At 46.2% G+C, this 19,253-nt stretch overlaps 1 protein-coding gene across 1 annotated transcript in view; it reads left to right on the top strand.

The window, feature by feature from the left end:
* Window positions 1-511: 511 nt before the first annotated feature.
* ITGA9 (integrin subunit alpha 9) overlaps window positions 512-19,253 on the top strand; it is a 241,550-nt gene continuing 222,808 nt past the window's right edge. Inside the window, exons 1-3 of the mRNA XM_063404980.1 lie at window positions 512-798; window positions 10,332-10,459; window positions 11,647-11,753. Coding sequence (XP_063261050.1) covers window positions 638-798; window positions 10,332-10,459; window positions 11,647-11,753 — 396 coding nt within the window. The 5' untranslated portion in view covers window positions 512-637. The remainder of the gene's footprint in view (window positions 799-10,331; window positions 10,460-11,646; window positions 11,754-19,253) is intronic.

Below are 19,253 nucleotides of genomic sequence, written 5' to 3'. Positions count from 1 at the left end.
GACCTGAAAAAAAAAAAAACCCGCTTCTCCTCAGGGCTTCCCTTTTCTCAAGAAAATCTCCAGTGCGTTTCAGTGCCATGCACAATCAGATCTTTCTTCTGTCGCTCGTGAACCGTTCCTCTCCGCGTGCCAAATTCAAGCAGGGCTGATAGCCTCAAACTAATGGAAGTCAGGACTGATTCCTCCATGACTTTCTGTCCTAAACTTTGCGATTTCCCTCTTCCTCCTCCAGACGCCGACGGGGGAGGGGCTGCGCGAGAACGGGAGTAAGTGGAAAAATGAAAGCAAGCATAGCTGCTGACGGCCAGTTTCGTGGAAGAGAGGGACACCGAGGGTGGCTGTGGGGCCCGGTGGGTGCCGTGGCGGGAGGGCCCGGGGGGCAGGGCTGAGCACGGCGCGTTCCCGGCCCGCGGGCGGTAGAGGGCGCGGCGCGGCAGGTGCGGCCCGGGGCCGCCAGGGGGCGCAGGCGGCGCGGGCGGAGGGTGCACGGTGCCCGCGGGGCGCGGCGGGGCGGGCACAAAGCGGGGCCGGCCCGGAGAGAGCGCTGGGGGTGGGTGTCGGGGGCGGCTAGGAGCCGGCGAGCCGCAGTTCGGCACTCGGCGGCGCCGGTACAGGCGGCGGTCTCGGGACGCGCAGGATGCTGGAGGCGCGGCAGCGCGGAGCGCTGTGGACGCTGCTGTGGGTGGCCGCTGTGCGCTCCTACAACGTGGACGTGGGTGGCCCCGTGATTTTCCGGGGTCCCAACGCCTCCTTCTTTGGGTACTCGGTGCTGCAGCACTACCACGACAGCACGCGGTGGTGAGTAGCGCGGCCCTGCGCGCTCGCGGGGGGCGGCGGGGATGCGGCCGGGCGGTCGCTGCCGGGACATCCATCCCTCCTGGCAGCCACATCTCCCGAGCCCCCTCCGAGGGCAGCGAAGGGACGCCTCCGCCCCGGCCGCGGGGCCTCTCCTCGCACTCCGTCCGCCTCTGGTGTGGGTGCGCTGGACTCAGAGCCGTGGGCTCCGGGCCTCTTGTGCGTGAGTGATTTCCCTGATGTGAGCAGGGGCCCCGCGCTGGGAGGGTTTTAACACGAGGAGGTCCTGTCTGGGCTGGCAGCCGGCGCTCGGCATTGTGACCTAACTGTCCTCAAGCGCCAGCCGGCCCACGGCCGATGTCCCGACGCTGTGCTCGATCCCCCTTCCTCGCGGGGAATCTTTAGCAGTTCATCTTCTTGACTGGGTACGAAAAGGCGCAAGGGGTAGGGAAGATGATGGGTTTTGCGGTGTTGATGGGAAGTATTTCTAATGACGGTAACCTCCAGCGAGAGCAGCGCGCTCAGCGTCCACACCTAAACTCCCCGCACTCTGCCTGGCAAGGGACAAAATTCCTTCGGAGGCGGAAAAGACGCTTCCAAATCGTAGAGGAAATGTCTATGTAACTTAAAAAGAAGGCGGCCGGAGATAGAAAGTTTTCTACATCCAAAAATTTGTGAAACTGCCAACCTTGTTTTCCCATTGATTGAAAAGCGCATTGGACCATTGTTTGTTGGTTAGAGGCTCTTGGTTAGAATGAAAAGTGATTTCTCTTAATTGTACCTAGCTGGTGTCATGTGGTGCAGTTCTAATGTGAGTAGGAGCCACTGCTGCCAGCAAGCATCCACAAAGCACGCCTTTATCTTTTTATACTTAGATATTCAGCTATTGATGTTGGAACTTTGGTGCACTGTGGTTTAAATAAATGTATTCATTCTGGCATACAGTTCTTTAAAAATTAATTTCTTTTACATGCTTTAGTCCACAAGTAGCTCTCTGCTCTGCCTTTCTCCATAGTGGCTTTCATAGAGCATTCATTTTTAAGGACTTATGAGAAGATTACATAGAGGAAAAGCATCTTGAGAGAAGAAAAGATCTCAGTTTAAAGCAGTGCTTAACTTAGCTCAGGAATCAATGAAGGGTGCAAAGGCTGAAAGGAACTTGTATTCAGCACAAGTTGCTGGGGATTCGCAATGATGTGAATGAAATGCTGATCTAGTACAATGTGGCAGGACAAAAGTGGTAGAATTTGTTGCTTTTTATGGGTATCTGTCATTCTGATTGATAGTATGAATTATCTTCAGATAGCACCTGCTGGTGTGGTATTTTTGCAAGGGAAGGTGGACTAGGGAGGAGTCTTGCAGAGGCCCTTCATTTATAAACATGCTATATTGTAAAGTGCTGGGCATCTGTCTGATGGCAGGGATCTGTTAGAAGTCTGGTGCTCAAAATTAAAATCTCCAGTTACGAAAACTCCGGGTTTTTTTGGTGGTGGGTTTTTTGTTTGTTTGTTTGTTTGTTTTATTTTTTTTTATTTTAATGGAGCTGATTCATGGTGCCTTGCTGTGGCACCCAGAAGAAGAAGAAGAAGAAAAAAAAACAACAAAACCAACCACCACCTCCAAAACCCAACATCTAAGATCGTTAAATGTTTTTAAATAAAAAAGCTGTTAAGCCTAACATTCCAGAAAGGTTAATGTATGGTCAGCATCAGCACGGTCAGAAATCATGAGGGTGGAATTGTCACCACTGATGGGAAAGCTTCTCTTTTCATTGTGAGACCAGGAAGTTTGCTTTCTTCAAAATTTTGTTTCCAACAGGGTACTTCAAAATCCTGTTTCCAACAGACACTGGGATGGCAAGTTGGGAGAAGAGTATTTTCACACTCCCCTTGATTCTAGTGTGCTATGAGCAGTTGTGCTCGTAACGTGTGTGTGCATCCTAAAGGTCAATAATAAATGTCTCTTAAAAGTATATACAGCCTTTTTCCAGTTTACTGAAGAAGCTTCTCTTAAAAGTCAGGGTTATTGTTTGGTTTTGTGTGTCAAGCTTTTTTTCTTTCTTCTTGTGACATTTATATATCCAAGGAAGAGCTATGATTTCAGTGTTCTCATGTCCATTGGGTCTGTACAGTGCAATGGGAAGTAGTTGAAATAACTTCAGGCAGTGATATTTTGGGCATTGAAGGCTTGCTCGGTGAGTTTAGCACTATGTGAGCCTGCAAAAATGTGGTTGATCATATCTGAGGCTGATAGGGCTCCTGCCCATCTAAAATTCTTTAATATACTCTCAAGCATTTGAAAGTGTTCAGGGAACTCTTGCTCTTTGTTGCTTGTGGACCTGATATTCACCTAGTGTACTTCTCATCATGAGAGCTGTGTTGTTTTCTGTAAACTTGTCCATGTGCTGGTGTGTATGAACATATTTGTGTGTGCGTGCGTGTGTGTGTGTGTATAGTCACCAATTCATATTAAGATGGTGTCTCTCATAGCCACATCTTCCACATTTCAACTATGTTTTCTAAGACCACAAAGGCACCTGTCTATTGCTTACTTCAGGCCTGTAGGTTTCCAGTAAACTGGTTCAGAGTTTGGTGATTCTTTCAGGCTTTATATGAGCCAAATATTCATGTGGAATGAAAAAAAAAGGGGTGGGATATTTGGTATGAAATCTTACATCAGATAAATGTGAATAGTCAAGCTGCTGCACACAGAAATTATAATGGAATATGGGTGTTCAGCCACCGCTACAACAGTGGAACAAGTCAGTACCTTTGACGTTTTCTGCAATAGTTGATTGCAACAATGTTCCATTGAGGTGTTTTTGCACATTTTCTTGTCTCAAGAAAGGTATCTCAACACAGATGTGGTAAAGTGACTGTATTTCTAACAATGTCTGCTTTTACTTCCTTAAGTGGGTTATAGCTGTAAATCTTGACAGGTTTACTCAGTTACCTATCATTGCCATTTTCAGCAAGAAAACAGGAGGCTAGTTGCATTTGGAGCAGGGACAAGCTGAAGTGCTTCTGCTCTCTGGATATAATTTTGAAATTTGGAGTAAGGACTCAAAAGCCAACCAAGAAACAACCCCAGACAGTTAATTTTTTTTTCACAGATAAAAGGTGTTACTAATATGAAATCCCTGATTGTTCTTATTTAAAATGAATAAGATATTACTTTGGTATTTCCTTCCCTTTCCTTCCTTATGACCCCTTCTTGCTGACACCCTCAAATCTTTCAGCAAATTCAAGGTGACCATTTAATCTTGTCTGGCAAAATGATCTGGCATGAAAAAGTAATGAAGTCAGTTTAGTTGCATGGTGTCCTGCTGTGAGTTTTACAATAAAGAATGAGTCTGGTTTCTCTGCTGTTGCATCATTCCTTCAGCCCTGCTCTTCACCGGTTTGCACTGCTGCTGAAATAATGAAGGCTGATCAGCATCTTGGGCTGGTTGATATGCACTGTTGGCATGTCATGTAAACGTGTGCACAGTCAGAAGGAAGGCCATCCAAAATTGGACAGAATAAACTTTCTAATACAACTTGAAAGAAAAGATACAATTAGAAAGCAGGCATTCTTTATCTGCACAGGACATCCAGCTGATTGCTCTTTGTTCTGCTTATGTTGTGAGACTTTACAACAAGGTACTTACCATAATCGTATATATTCATTAAAACATGTTTTGTATCTAATACAGAGACATCACGTACCTAGAACTATTTTGCATGCATCTGCCTCCTTCTGAAAGTCCTTTTATGGTTCCTGAGGCTTATTAAGAGGGGTCTCTGGTGCTTGTATGCACTGAATGCTTCGACATTAAAGGTGACCTTTCCTTGAACCTTTTCTTCAGGCATGCACTATTGCTTCTTGTTGCATAACTTGCCCAAACAAACACTGTAGGCCTCTTTATCTGTTTCTCTGCTGGTTCCAGTCACATTTATCATAGGTGTATACCTTTATATTCTTTTTTCTTTTTTTTTGCCAGTTTAATCTTTAAGCTCTATTCAGCAACTTTAGGGGAGCTGAAAATTTTTGTTCTCCATGTTATTTATCAAAGGTGTGGGTATAGACTGACCGAGTGGAGACTGGATGTTGTGTGCATAATCTAAGCAGTGATACTGTAGATCCTGCCATGGAATTTTGAGGAACCTGAGCTTGCTGTCATCTGTCATGGATATCCAGCCCTCCTGCTTCTTGCTCTGCATGTAATGGATGAAACACAGGGTTTCATTTCAAGTAAACGTTTGTTTGGTTTGGGTTATTTTTTTTTTTGGAAGTAATAAAGGCCTTTCTAAAGGGGAGAAACTCTGGGATATGATGGTAGGGCACCCTTCTCTGGTATTGCTTTTGAAATGAGCTGTGGTATGTGAGGATATTTAAAGACTTTTTTCCCCTGCCACTTAACATTGCAGGGAGGTGAGGTACCCGCAGTCCTCAGTCTTTAAACTGCGATTGTCTAATCACTGCTGGCATGCTGTAGGCCCATGCTTAATGTGCTTGACAACTCTCCAGCAATCAGTCAGCTCTGCACTTCTACTCACTGTTCCTTCTATTAAAAGCAACACTTTATTTCCAAATCTTTATGTCCTGAGGGTCAATCACCAGGGAAGTGGTCATTACTGTTCTTCAGGAACTAATTTTAAGGAGGTATGAATTTCTCTGTGGCCAAGAAAGCTTCTTGTCATCCAATAAAATCGGCTGCTGCAACTCCTTCAGAGGGATGGCCATGCAGCTGCATAGTTTTCTCAATACAGATGAAGATGTTTGTCCTTGATTGTGTGAGTATGATTGCAAGAAATTAAGTGGCCTTTCTGCTTACTGCTCCCTATTTTGGTTTGAGCCCCAATACTTTTTTCACAGAGCCAGTGGGGTGAGGCTATTGCTTACAGATTTCTGTACACCTCAAGGAAAATGGCTAAAATTGCTCCAAACTCGCTCCTCCTGTTCTTGGTTCTCCTCCTTTCTGAATAGAAAGTAACATCTTTCTCTTGATGGGGTTTCCCCTTCAAGGTATCTTCATGCAGCTACTCATTAATAGTCTAGGGGCTTTCCATGGAACAGTATGGTTGTGGTGAGAACCTGCACTCATCAGTAATCTCTGCAGAAAGTATTACTCACATAGTAAGCCCTATGGCAAAAGGCTGGAGCTGGTGCTTGCTTGCTGACAGCCCAAGTAGTCTTTTCATAGCATTGGAAATCAGTACTGCAAAAATCAGTCATTTTAAACAAATGCTGATTAATCTATTTGGAATATGTTGGAAAGTTCTACTTCTTCTAGCTGTATTTTCTTCTGTGTTTATGCTGGGCAAGACTCCACAGCACTGAAATGAGAGAAGACTCTATTAGACTCTAAGACTTTGTTTTGAGAAGAATTTCTGATTTGATATAGTAGCAGAGAAAAAACACTTTCTCTGATGGCAGTGCTGTTTCATAGACATTGCAAAAGATTTCAAAGGTGTTTTAAATATTGTCTCGGTTTGAGGGGGAGGTGAATTTTTCAGGGAGTTGTGGGCAAACCAATCAATGGTCAGGTTTGAATATTGGCACTTTCAGTGACCACTGAGGTGTTAGACACACCTCCGAGGACACAAGGAGCTAAAAGCAGGGACTCCCAGATGGTCTGCCTCTTTTGGGTTCTGGTTTCAGCAAGGAAACATCTCCTCTCCCCTGCCCAGTTACATAGGCTGGGTGGGGGAGGGGAGCCACGTGGCCAGGCTGAGAAGAACCACGCCGAACTGAAGTAAGCTGGGGCCCTGGGGCGGGGAAGAGAATGGAAAGAACTAGAGCTGAGCTGGTCCCATCCAGGATAGAGGGGTGAAAAATTGTGGAAGTGCCTTCCGTCCGTCCGCCCCCCGCCCCCCCTCCGGGAGAAGGTGCCCAGCCGCATGGGAATTGCTGAGCCTGGGAGTGCCTGAGCCTGCAGCCCCCTGCTGGGAGCCAAAAACTGTTAACCCTTTTTGAGGCAGAAAGAAACTTTTTTCCAGACATTGATTCTCATAACTAGTAGCTTCAGAAGAGAGAGAGAAACAGCTTAGGACCGAGAAGATAAAGTCAGAAGATGAAAAGAATCTTAGATCGGCAAAGAATGAGAAGAGTAGCTTTTTGGGCTGAACTTTTCTTGCATAATGTTAGCCATAGACTGAACTTGAGACTCTTTTGAACATAAACTGCATTTTGAGGTAGATGTGGCCAGCTCGACTTGCTGCAGTAGAGCGAACAGAGAAGAGAGGAAGAGGGTGTGGTGGTGCCCTCTGCCCTCAGAGAAGAAACCCTCAGCCCCAGGGGAAAAATGGGGAGAGCCTGGCATGCAAGCATCCTTAAAAAGAGCCCTATATGCAGCTTTAGCCCATAGACAGTGGTGAGAGCACTGGACATGGAGAAAAGAGTGTCACCATGGCAGCCAGGTAGTAGCCACGAGTAACACAAACACACATAAAGGGTGGACCTGTGTTTTTCTGAAGAGCAGTCTGTGGTGTGATAAAGACTCCTCTCTCCCTTGCTGAATTAAAGATTAGTTTTTTAAGTAGTAATTGTTTGATTTAAAACCCAAGGTTTTAGTCTATAGAGGGTAATGTGTAAGGAGTAGAAATTAGGAGAAGAGAAGAAATGTTCTGAGAAGTTTTCATTTCATTTCTGGTTTTTTTTGTGTGTGTGTGTGTTTAGAGTTTCCCTTTCTATTTCTGTTCCTATGTAATGTAATAAAGTTTTTATCTTCTGTTTTCAAGTTTTGAGCCTGCTCTGCTCTGTTCCTGATCACATCTCACAGTAGTTGCTAAGAAAAACATATACTCATGGGTGCATTAACATCTGGCCAGTTCAAATCCATGACAAATATGTAGGGGAGATACAAAGAGGTAGGTTTTTGCTCCAGGAATCCCAAAGTATTTAGATGGAAATGAGTTGTCTATCCAGGTCTGCCGAAAAGTCTCAGGATAGTTAAATGAGTGACTTCCTTTCAACAGTTAAGGCATTACACACAGAAGTTAGTGAAAGGGTAAGCAAATCGTTTTGTTGCCAAAGGAAATATTCCAGTCTTAAACCTTTGAATAAAATTAAAGTAATTGATATATAGCAAATACCAAACAAAAAGCATGTGAGCCAACAGAAAACCTCCTGTGTCCCTGAAGGTAACCATCTTAGGGTATGGGTGAGCATGGATCATGCCAGATGAAACAATAGCTCTGCAAAGGTTTCAGCTGCTGAGTTTTAGGTGCAAGAGTGAGAGAATGAGACAAGATCCTAAGATGACATAGTGTGTGCTGTATGTGAAATATCAAATTTGAATGTATGGCTATTCGGGACAATCCAAAATACATTTGTCATTGGCGTATTGCTGGCTGCTTCTTTCTGCTCAGTCCACATGAAGAAATGGCAATGAACATTTTCATTTTGAAAGGTGTAATTGCTTAAGACATCTGTAAGCCAGTAGCTTACTCAGATTGTTAATTATCAAAATTTTCCCATTCATCTTTTTAAAGAGAGATGAAAAGTCTTTGTAATTTAGGCTCCATTGTCTCTGTCTTTCATGTTGGAGCCCAAGGTATCTTGTGCACTAGTTCCTAAATCATATTTACTTTTCTTGGGTTAGAGCAGAACCTCTTTTAAACTGGAGTTCAGTGTGACCTGTGTTGTCTTATTGTTATAACAGGTCATGGAAACATGGTGCTTCCTTTTGCAGTTTGAACCTGCAACTCTTTAAGCTAGTAATGTTTATTTTTGTTAGAGCTCATGAATGTCAATAAGTGAATGTTATGCATTCATTGCCTGTGTAAATGAAATGACTGGCATTCGATTTTATATCTGCTGCTTGCCTAGTAGGATTTCCATTTACAGCTATTTTTCAAGCTGCTTTGCACTTACTCCCCAAGTGTGCAGGCTTTGTAGGTTTTAGCAATTTAAGTATTTTGGGCATTAATTCTCCTCACTTGTGAAAGCATGATGTGTGTTGTAGAGTGCAAGACTGCAGTTCCATCAGAATTCTCCAAATGAAACAGTTTAGTCTATAAAACCTGAGAGTAAATAGTCACTTAATGCAGGTGTTTCTCATATTTTTGTAAATCTATCAAGTGCCACAGGACAGTTTTGTTGCATCCAACATCCAGAGCAGTGTGCCAGGAGTGGAGATGTGCTCCTGCTGTGTAGAGATGAGGCTCTGATGCAGGAGATGCTCTTCTGGATGACTAAGGTTGACCCTGGAGAAGTGCACACCTTCGATCTTGGGTCTCCCTGTGTGTACTGCTGGGATGGTGATTGGTATGGAACTTTATATTGGAGGGTGAGGGAAAAGTTGTTTAGAACAGGGAAAGCATCCATTTTGGGGCTGGTGCTGGGCTGTCCACCTGTGAGTGAGAGAGTTGTGCATGCAGACTGTGCACCAGTAGCTCTTTAGTGGCTAAACCAAGAGCGGTGTCTCCTTGGTCAGCTGCTGCCTCCCAGGTAGCAGCCAGGCTCTGCACAGGGGACTTCTGGAACCTTAGCCTTTTAGAGATGATCAATTTTAGTTCCAGCCCTGGGCTTATCTTTAGTGACGATTTTTTGACGTTCAGAAGCTCTGTCATGTGTGACAGTATAAGAGAATTGCAGAACTGTTACTTAGCTACCTGGTGCTCCCCATTGCCCTCCTCGGAGCTGCCCTCCTCTGCTTAACCTCCCTCCTCCTCACCTGGCTGGTCTGGGGTCACAACCACTTGAGAAAGATTGTCCTTTTTAATGAGGAGACAGTGAAAGGACTCCTTTAATACTTGTGCTTCCCCTGTAATCCTCCTCAAAAAGCATCCCTTAGGACATGAGAAGATAGAAGCTGGGTTGTTAAAGAGTTTAACTAGATCCTAACACAAGTGATTAAAAAGTGCTGACCATCTTTCTTTCGAGGGTAACCCTATGGTCAGAGCAGGCCATTGGTGCTTCTCAGAAACACTAGATCTCATGTGGGATAAACAGTCCAGGTAAAGTCTTCACAGCTTTAAGGATAAATGTTGTTTGATAGCAATGGATTGTGGAAGAGATTTGCTTGTATAGTTGGTTTGATTTTTTTGCTGTTGTTTTTAAAGATACAATTATATAAAATGTTCTGAGAACGGAGTGCCTCCACTTTCTAAACAAGTTTACAAATCTTGGGCTAGCTGGCAAGAATGCAGCCAACAGGAGGTTCAGATTTTGTCTGTTTATGGGTGTATCAGTTCTGGATTGATAGGAATGTAGCTAAAATTGAGGAAAAATGGATGCAGATGCTGTTGTCAATCCTAATGGTTTTGTAAATGCTTTTGGGAGCTGTGGGGTGAGGGTGTGTCACTTTAAATGTGCTACAATCCTAATGGAAATTTAATTTGTTAAAAATATTTGTGCCTTCACTGTGGAGAAATGCCTTTATTGTGAGTGGTGTTTTCAGTTTGTGAATCAGTGTCACCGTTTTACAAGGTTGCCCAGAAAAGTGCTTTTGCTGCTGAAGTTCTGGCGATGTGAACCTTGTTGGTGTTTGTTGTTTTTTTCCTTTCCTCTTGAAGTTATTAATCACTTGTTGCTTTGCTTTTGGTTTCCAGGGTCTTGGTTGGTGCTCCCAAGGCAGAATCTAAATACAGCACATCTGTTCAGTCCCCAGGAGCAGTGTTTAAATGCCGAGTCCATACCAACCCTGACAGAAGATGCACAGAACTGGATATGGGGAGAGGTGGGTAGTTGTGATGTTGGGACGGCAGGAGGCAACCAAAAAATCCAAACCACATGGCTAGCAGTCCTTCTGCCACCTTCAAACTGTCCTGGAAATATTGAGAGAGAGCAATCAGCCTTTTCTGATGGATTTTGAACACTATTAGCAAAAGTGTCATGTTCTCTTCAGCATTACAAAATAACATCCCCCTGGTGCTGGTGTCTTCCCAGTGACCTTGCTTGCTCTTTCCAGGGAGTAACCAGGTAAATGGGAATTTTTCCCTGCTTAACGTAAGCTTCTGTCTTTTCTTCACCCATTTCAGTGTGACTAAGTAAATGTTTCAGAGTGTTGTTGCCTGCTCAGGGCAGTGCTGAAGTAAGAGTGCATGGGATGACCCCAGGCAATGCAGATGGGCTCATGATATGTGATGTTGTTAGTAATGTGGTGATCTATGGGTTCCCTCATAATGTAGCAAATAATTTCTGAGTTTACTTTTTGTACTAAAGTGGTCTCAGTGAGACCCCTTGTATGCAGTTGCATGGAATCAGGGTTGACTTCAGTTCCTCTGATGAACTGTCTGAGGCAGGGGAAGGTGGAGGCCTAAAGTTAAATTATGATCTAAAATTTCCTGCTGGATAACGATGGTAAAGATGGAAGCATTGTAATATTTTGGTTTTCTTGGTGACGTGTTGCTTTCTCTGCCAATAAAAATGGCATTGTTCATCTTTTCATACTTATACTAAATAGAATTTCTGTTTATGAAGCTTGCATGTGTTTTGGCTAAGTGGTTTCTCCTCTACCGGATTGTAAATTGTCATGGATTCATGAGTGCTGCCTGATGGGACTACAGATTTCAGTTTCATTCTTTTTAAGTGCCCTGATCTCATTTTCAAGATTGCATTCAGGAAGCAATCTAATGCCTCTCCCATTGACTTGATCAATTCATGGTTCATTTAAGCAGAGCTGTGGACATAGTGTGATAGCTGCTGGATGTTGGGAACAGGGTCTGTCCTCAGCTGTTTATGTGTATGGTGCCACTTAAGAGTGAGAACATTGCCCCAGTTAATGCATTCAAGAACTAATAAATAATCAGGATGTAGGAGGAAAGAAAAGCATCGTCAGGTGGTTGCTGGGCAATCTCTTTTCTTTGGTAGGTATTTAAAACTCATGTCTCCTTGCCTTGCTGCTTTTCCCTTTTTTTTCTGTAGGCAATTCTCGGGGCATGCTCTGTGGAAAGACCTGTAAGGAAGACAGAGATGATGAATGGATGGGTGTGAGCCTAGCTAGACAGCCAAAGGCTGATGGAAGTGTCCTGGTAAGTCCATGCTATTCCTTGATCTCATTAAAAATGTAGCTGCTGCCTGACTAAGTACATCAGGATTGTGTTTGGCAGTGACTGACAGAGTCCAGAGCAAGAGGCAGCAGATTCTATAGTTCCTTTCTTCAAGCAGAAGTAAGCCCCAGCCAGAAGATGTGATTTATAGAGGGAGGATTCCAAGCCATCACACCTGACTTGTGTCAGCCAAGGACTTCTGTCACTGTGTTGCGCTTTGAGACCTCAGTGTCTCTATACCGGCTAGCCCTGGCACCGTGTGTATCGTCTGAAGGATCAGTATGCCGCGTGAACGATACTGATTCCTACGGGGTTCTTGTTCCTAAGAGATCCTCTCAGCAGTGGTGGTAAAATGTCTCGGACAGAGGCAGGAGGAAGGCAGCGGGTAGCAGCGGAGTTTATTGTATGTACACACACATTCCGACTGCGCTGCGAATCCGCGCGCGAAAGCAGTTTGTGCAGAGTTTTATCCAGATAGGTGAGAGGGAGGGGTGAGGGTACAACAACCAATGAAGGGGATCCCCAGGACCGTTAAACACGCGGGAAATTTAACTTTACCAACTGGGGAAGCGGGGAGGAGTACAAAAAACCGCGGGCAGCATGAATGACAGGTAACGGACTGTTACATAACAACAGGTGCACTCACGTGTGAGAGAGAACAAAGGAATAACACGATAAACCTAATAAACCTAATTTGCACACTGCCACATCTCCCCCTTTTTCTTTTATTAAGATGAGCAAACCTGGCATGGAGGAAGCTGATGTTCAGATTCAGAAAAGCTGTCTCTGAACCATGACTGCATGGACGGCCATTGCTCCACAGGCTCTCGTCCTCCCAAGACTTCTCTAATTTTTCCATTTCCACTTCCTCAGGAACAGTTGCCATGGAAACACGGTTCACAACTGGCTTTGGGGACGATGTGGCACTAGACTTAAACTTATGGATTATCTTTCTAATAAAACTTATCACAACTAAAGCAATTATAACGATAACACAGGTTTTTAAAATGGATGCAACCCAACTCGAGACCCCCCAGTTCTTAAAGAGGTCGTTGAACCAGTCCGATGCCTTCTCTTTGATTTCGCTCACCAAGTTCTTCATTTCATCAATGGTCTTCTTGATGTCTTCAGCCTTAGATGACAAATTAAAACAGCAAAGGCCCTCAAACTCCTCACATGTATGTCCATGGAGGAGTAAAAGATAATCAATTGAGGCCTGATTTTTAAGGGTCACCTGTCCTGTGATTCCCTCGTCTTTCAGGAGGTCACTCAGGGCATTTGAAGTTAGGTTGGCTTGTTTAGCAACCCAGCACTCGAGGTGAGCCAATTCCCCCATGGACTTTGCAATGGCGACCCATGGGATAAGTATTGTGACTACGACTTCTTTTGGTTTGTTCCAATAAATGATTTCAGAGTCACAATCGGGGTCCAGATTCTTTATATCTCATTTTTGAATGGCTGAATTGTGGGTACTGTTGTTTCTCCTTTGCCAATTCATCATTTGTGTTTTGTTGGGTGTAAACAAGCCTAATTTTCCCAGTGTACATGGACCTTCGGAAAGGCGAGAGGGGATGCCTGCCTAGGCCCTTTCTCTGCAAATAGAAACATTCCCCTGGGTAGTGAGATGGGTTTTGTCCACCAATTAGATGTCACAGGCGCTTGAGCAACTCGCTTACACCAAGGGTCCGCGTGGTATAATTTATTATTTTTCCCGATGTTATTTGGGGCTTTCTCTGATGATTGTGGCGGGGTCCTGGTAAACTGGGCGCAAACCTGTGCTTTTGCAGACCCAAGGAGCTCAATCTCTGAGGGCTCCCCTTGGAGTTCACTCAGCTTGGACACAAACCTTCGCCAGCCTACCAGGGGGTTAAATATCTGGAACCTTGCTTCCTGCCACAATAGGGTGGGACTCATCAGGGACCTCGGATCTACTTATCTTTTTGGCTTCCTTCAGCAAGGGTTCGGGCAATTCCCCAACCTTGAATGGGATCCCCACAAGACAGGTGGACAATGGATCTGCGGCTGAGGTTTGGCTAAGGCAAATGTGGTCTTGGCCTGTAGATGTAGCGAGGGTGGCCCAGATGTTTGCCTTAGACTGAGGGACGATCCAGGCGTGATGGACTGCCAGGAGGTTGGTGAAAAGGAGAATCATCGGCAAGAGATGTGTCATGGTGGTGACTTTCTCTGGTCTGGGTTGGATCTTTCACACTGAAAAACTGAAAAACAGACTTTAGAACACAGAATAATTAACATGAGGGCTGGAAATAAGAAAAAGGTGAGGGGTCCTCCCATTCCCAGAGAATGGGTAGGGTAAACCAGGTATAATTTCCCCTTTCACAGCACAGCGCCGCAGAAGCGACCTGTGGTTACATCTTCCCTTCTCTCCCCCTGCTTTTTCCTAAAAGGCTTCACCCATTTTGCAGGAACCCATCTGAGCCCAGTGGGCATGAAGACACAGGCATACCCACGCCCCCACGTCACTAGGTCATATGTACTTTCAACTTGTCCGCTCTCAGGTGACCTGAGCAGGACTGGCGGCTTCTCTTTCTGTTGGAAATCAGAATTTGATCCAAAGTGTCGCATGACTGGTGGGTTAAACACTTCAAAACTGCAGTTTAAGAAATTGATTGTGTACAGTGCTCTGGCCAATTGGATAGAGGGGGGCTCAACCTTCAGTACCTGCTGTTGTTGTGCAAGGACCCTTTTGATTTCCTGATGGGTCTGTTCCACTATCGCCTGGCCTGTGGGGGAGTGTGGGATGCCTGTTTTATGCTCCACTCCCCATTGCTGCAGAAAGCTGCAGAACTCACCTGACTTGTACGCTGTGCCGTTGTCAGTTTTGAGGCCTTTGGGGATGCCCATGAAAGAGAATGCCTGGATAAGGTGTTTAATGACATCCTGTGCTTTCTCCCCTGTGTGTGCAGAGGCGTAAACTGCACCCGAGAAAGTATCTACTGATACATGGATGTATTTCTGTCTTCCGAATGATGCAATGTGTGTGATGTCTGTTTGCCAGCCTTGAAGCCCGCGAGGGTTGACTTCAGCATGTAGTGTGGGCACGGTGTGGGACTGACACGATGGGCATGAGCCAACAATCGCCTTGGCCTGTTGACGTGTGAGGTGGAAACGTCTGACCAGGCTCAGCGCATTCTGGTGGAAAAGCTGATGACTGAGCTTTGCCTGTTCGAATATGTTTGGCAATGGGGCTATTGCTGCAGGAGCAGCGAGGGCATCAGCTCTCCTGTTACCTTCAGCAATAAACTCTGGCAAATCAGTGTGTGATCTTGTGTGCATCACATAAAATGGATGCTCTCGGTGGGAGACAAGCTTTACAAGCTTTGAGAGCAGCTCATACAGAGTGGTGTTGGACACCTCTTGTAAGATGGTCTGATCTGCCCAAGACACCACCCCCGCAATGTATGGGGAGTCGGTAACTAAATTGAATGGTCCGGTGAACCTCTCAAAGGCCCAAACGACTGCGGCCAACTCAGCGATCTGAGGTGATCCCATCACCTCTTCAACATCTTCCTCCCACTGCCGAGTTTCTGGATCCTCCCAAGTCAGAACTGACTTGTGCGAAGTCCTGGTCGCATCCGTAAAAACTGTCAGAGCTTTGAGGGGCTTCCTGCTCCGGATACTCTGCATTGACAATGTGAATGCTGCTTCCGAATTAAACAATTTGTGGGCCAGCCGATGGATTGAAATTTGGCCTGTGAAGGAATCTAGGGTGAATTGCAATGCTTCATTCTCTTGAAGCAGGTGTTCCAACATGGATGTTGTCATTTGGCCCGTCTTCAAGCCAATTGGCATGTGAATGCACTCAAAATCACAACCAGCCAGATCTTTCATCCGCACTCTTGCCTTGCAGATGAGCTCAGCCATGAGCTCTTGCGGCTGTGTCATTCTCTTGGGCCGATGGTGGCTGAGAAAGATCCACTCTATAATCAGAAGAGGATCTTCCCTGCCTTGGCCCTTATTACCTCCTCTGGGTGTTCTTGCAGACTGGTCCCACTGAAAAATGATGCCATGCAGATGCGGCAGCTTTCCTAGGATGACGAAACGGAAAGGCAGGTCTGGGTCGCATCTGTGTGCCTGTCTGGAAGACATTGCTTTTTGAACTTTCTCAAGCGCTGTTCTTGCCTCTGGGGTAAGTGACCTAGGAGAACTCAACTCCTCTCCCCCTTTCAAAAGATTGAAAAGAGGGGCTAGGTCTTTGGTGGTCAGACCTAGCCAGGGCCTTACCCAATTCAAAGCACCACAGAGTTGATGGGCATCAGCAAGGGTCTGGACTTTGGTCCTGATCTCCAGTTTCTGCGGAACAATGGTCCGCTTACTTATCACCAAGCCCAGGTACTTCCAGGGTGGCATCCGCTGAATCTTTCCTGCCTGCAGCTCGAAACCTGCAGCGTTGTTGTAACCTTGTAACGAGTTTGTTACAAGGCCAAGTGTGTGGGACAGTAAATCATCTGTCGGGGCACAAACAAGTATATCATCCATATAATGATGGATGATTATTTCCTCCACGGCTGCTCTCACGGGGGACAACAAGGAAGTGACAAACTGCTGACACAGGACTGGCAAGGCCTTCATTCCTTGGGGAAGTACTTGCCAGTGTCGTTTCCAGGGGGCCGCTCGGTTGATGGAAGGAACAGAGAGGGCAAAACGTGGGGCATCGTCAGGGTGTAAGGGAATTTGGAAGAAACAGTCCTTTATATCAATGACTGCCAGATTCCAATTTTGAGGGGGCATGGCCTGGTTGGAGAGACCCCATATCTTCGATAACATTATTAATTTGGCAGAGGTCGTGAAGGAGCCACCACCGAGTCTTGTCAGCCTTGCGGATGACAAAGACTGGTGAATTCCAAGGAGAATTAGTCTCCTCGATGTGACCCTTTTCCAATTGCTCTTCCACGAACTCCTGAAGCGCCTGTAATTTCTCTTTAGAAAGCAGCCACTGTTCCACCCAGACTGGATCATCGGTTTTCCAATTCAGTCTTTGGATGGGGCACCTCTCAGTAGCCACCGCCCAAAAATTTTGTGGGGGTTCAGGGACGTTAATTGTGAACCCCCACTGGGCTATGAGGTCTCGGCCAAACAGTGGCTCCTTGTAATCTAAAACAAAAGGACGTATAGTTGCCAACTGTCCTTTTGATCCCCTTACTTTCACCACGTTCTTTGATTGCTGTGCCAATTGAAGGCCTCCTACACCCTGGACGTGACCTGCCACGTCATCCAGAGCCAAGTGTGATGGCCAATCCTTGATTGGGATCAATGTCAAATCAGCCCCTGTGTCGAAAAGAACATCCTTATCAAAGGATTCTCCACCCATCATAAATGTACACTTCACCCTGGGTTGCTGTGTTGTTACCTTGTGTACTGTGTTTACTGTGATTGTGTTGTTCTGGGAGCTAGGGTTCCTGTATGGGATGGCCTGTGCAATTATCTGTCCTTTCGGTAAGAATGTGGGTGGGTAGATATAACGCAGCCAGAGGATGAGGCGCCTGGGACTGTTAACAAGTCGCCCAGGAAGAACCTCAACCTCCTGCGGAGTGTGTTTGCAATCCCCGACGATGATGTACTTACCGCACTCCACCAATGGCCAGTCGTTGGTGCTGCAATGATCTATAGTAACAAAATGGCAGTCGTGGTCACTTAGAAACAACGGTTCTATGAGCTGCAACCTGTAAGGTTCATATAGAGATTTAGTTGTTAAAATGGGTTTTGCAAGGTCAAATTCAGGTAAAAGAAATGTTCCTTCCGGTGTGTTATCATAAATTGGTTGACCCCCTTTTGACCCCCCTGCCTGGTCCACCCGATTGGGGTCATCGCGCTGGGTGGACTCGCGCTCCCTCTTTAGTTTTTTGGCATTTGATGAAAAGTTTGAAGAGTCCCAGGTGTTCGGGGTGTTGTCGTCTGTCCTTGATGTTTGTGAGGACAGTTGGCAGCCCAGTGTCCTTCCTCTCCACAGAAGAAGCATTGCTGCTGTCGGTTGCTCTGGAAGGATGTGCGGCATTGCAAAGGCTTGTGCTGTGTCTGGCCTGCAGGGGATGCTCGAGCCACACGTGGAGGTCGCGGGAGAGAAGATGTTTGAGGTGGTTGAGGCTGAGCCCCACGGCTGAGGAAGGGGATTTTGACCTGACACACTTGAAGCATGGAGTGGAGTGTGCAAGGAGGATCTAGAGGAAGATTCAAAATAGCTGAGCGACATAAATCATTAGCATTAATGAATGCTATTTCTTCTAATATTTGATCCCTGGCACTCTCATTCTTGACCTGCACTTCAATAGCACGGGTCAATTTCTCCACAAAATCTACAAAAGGTTCTGCTGGACCCTGTTTAAGCATGGTATAAGATGGCATGGGAGCATGGGTTTGGAGGCTGAAAAACACTTTACAAGCCAGATCTTTAATTACTGTGAGGGCTGCAGAGGGAATCAAGGAGGCCTGTGTGGATGGAGAATTCCACTGGCCTTCACCACAAAGGACTCCAAGGGAAATAGCATTCCCCTGCCCATCAACTGCTGTATCTGGTTGCTGTAAAAGGTGTGGTAGTGTTTCTCTCAACAGCTGCCTTCACGCTGCTTCCCAGAGATTATACTCTGTGACATTCATGAAGCATGAAAACAGCTGTTTAATATCAGCAGGAACAACTGCCACATTAGATCGGCTGTGAGGAGACCACAGCCGTGGAAGTACAGACTTTTCCTGCCGTATTCTTTGTGAGCTTTACAGAGATCCCTAATGATTACTTGGGAGAAAGGTTGCCAATTAGGATTATTGTTGTTGTCTCCCCGGGAGCATCGGTAAGTCACTGGCGCGGTAGTAAAGCAAGCCTGTTGATTTCTTGGTTCCCGGTTGTTTACTTCCTGGTTCCAACCATGGGAACTGGAAGCGTTACCGTGGGAACAAAAGAAACAAGATGGATGACTTCCGGGGTGGGGACATGCCGGGGACTCCGCCTGTGGCTCTGCCTGGCAGGCGGGTCTGTGGGCGGGTCTGGGGGCAGGGCAGGTGGGTGGGAACTTCAGGGCGGTGGGAGGGGTAAGGGACGGGAAGGGGTGGGGTGAAGGGGAAGGGTGGGGAGAACAAAGGGAATCGTGGGAGGAAGAAGAGGGGGATGGTGATCAGACCACGCGGTTCCCCCCCCCCATTTTGAGTGCTACAGTCACCATTCTGAGGCTTTTGTGATGCAGTAACTTTAAAACTAACTTTTGGCTTCGAACCGGGAGAATTCGGGGGAAGGGAAGGTCCTCTGATCGCCTGGCCAGGGCTTTCAGAGGGGTCCTGGGCAATCTGGCCTCGACTGCTTGAGCGGGGGGAATGGGAATTTTGAAGAAAGCCGGGGTGGACAGATGTTTTTTCTGTCGCTGTTTTTAAAATTCCCTTTTTGTGGAGAGAGGGTTTGGGGCTGAGGGAAAGGGAACCCGAGGCAGTTTGTCCTTGCAGTGGCTCTTTCTCAAACTCCCTGTATTTTGCCGCGGC

The sequence above is a fragment of the Prinia subflava genome, chromosome 1 (assembly GCF_021018805.1).
Source record: "Prinia subflava isolate CZ2003 ecotype Zambia chromosome 1, Cam_Psub_1.2, whole genome shotgun sequence".
In the NCBI taxonomy this organism is placed as follows: domain Eukaryota; kingdom Metazoa; phylum Chordata; class Aves; order Passeriformes; family Cisticolidae; genus Prinia; species Prinia subflava.
This window is presented reverse-complemented; position numbering and strand designations above follow the sequence as displayed.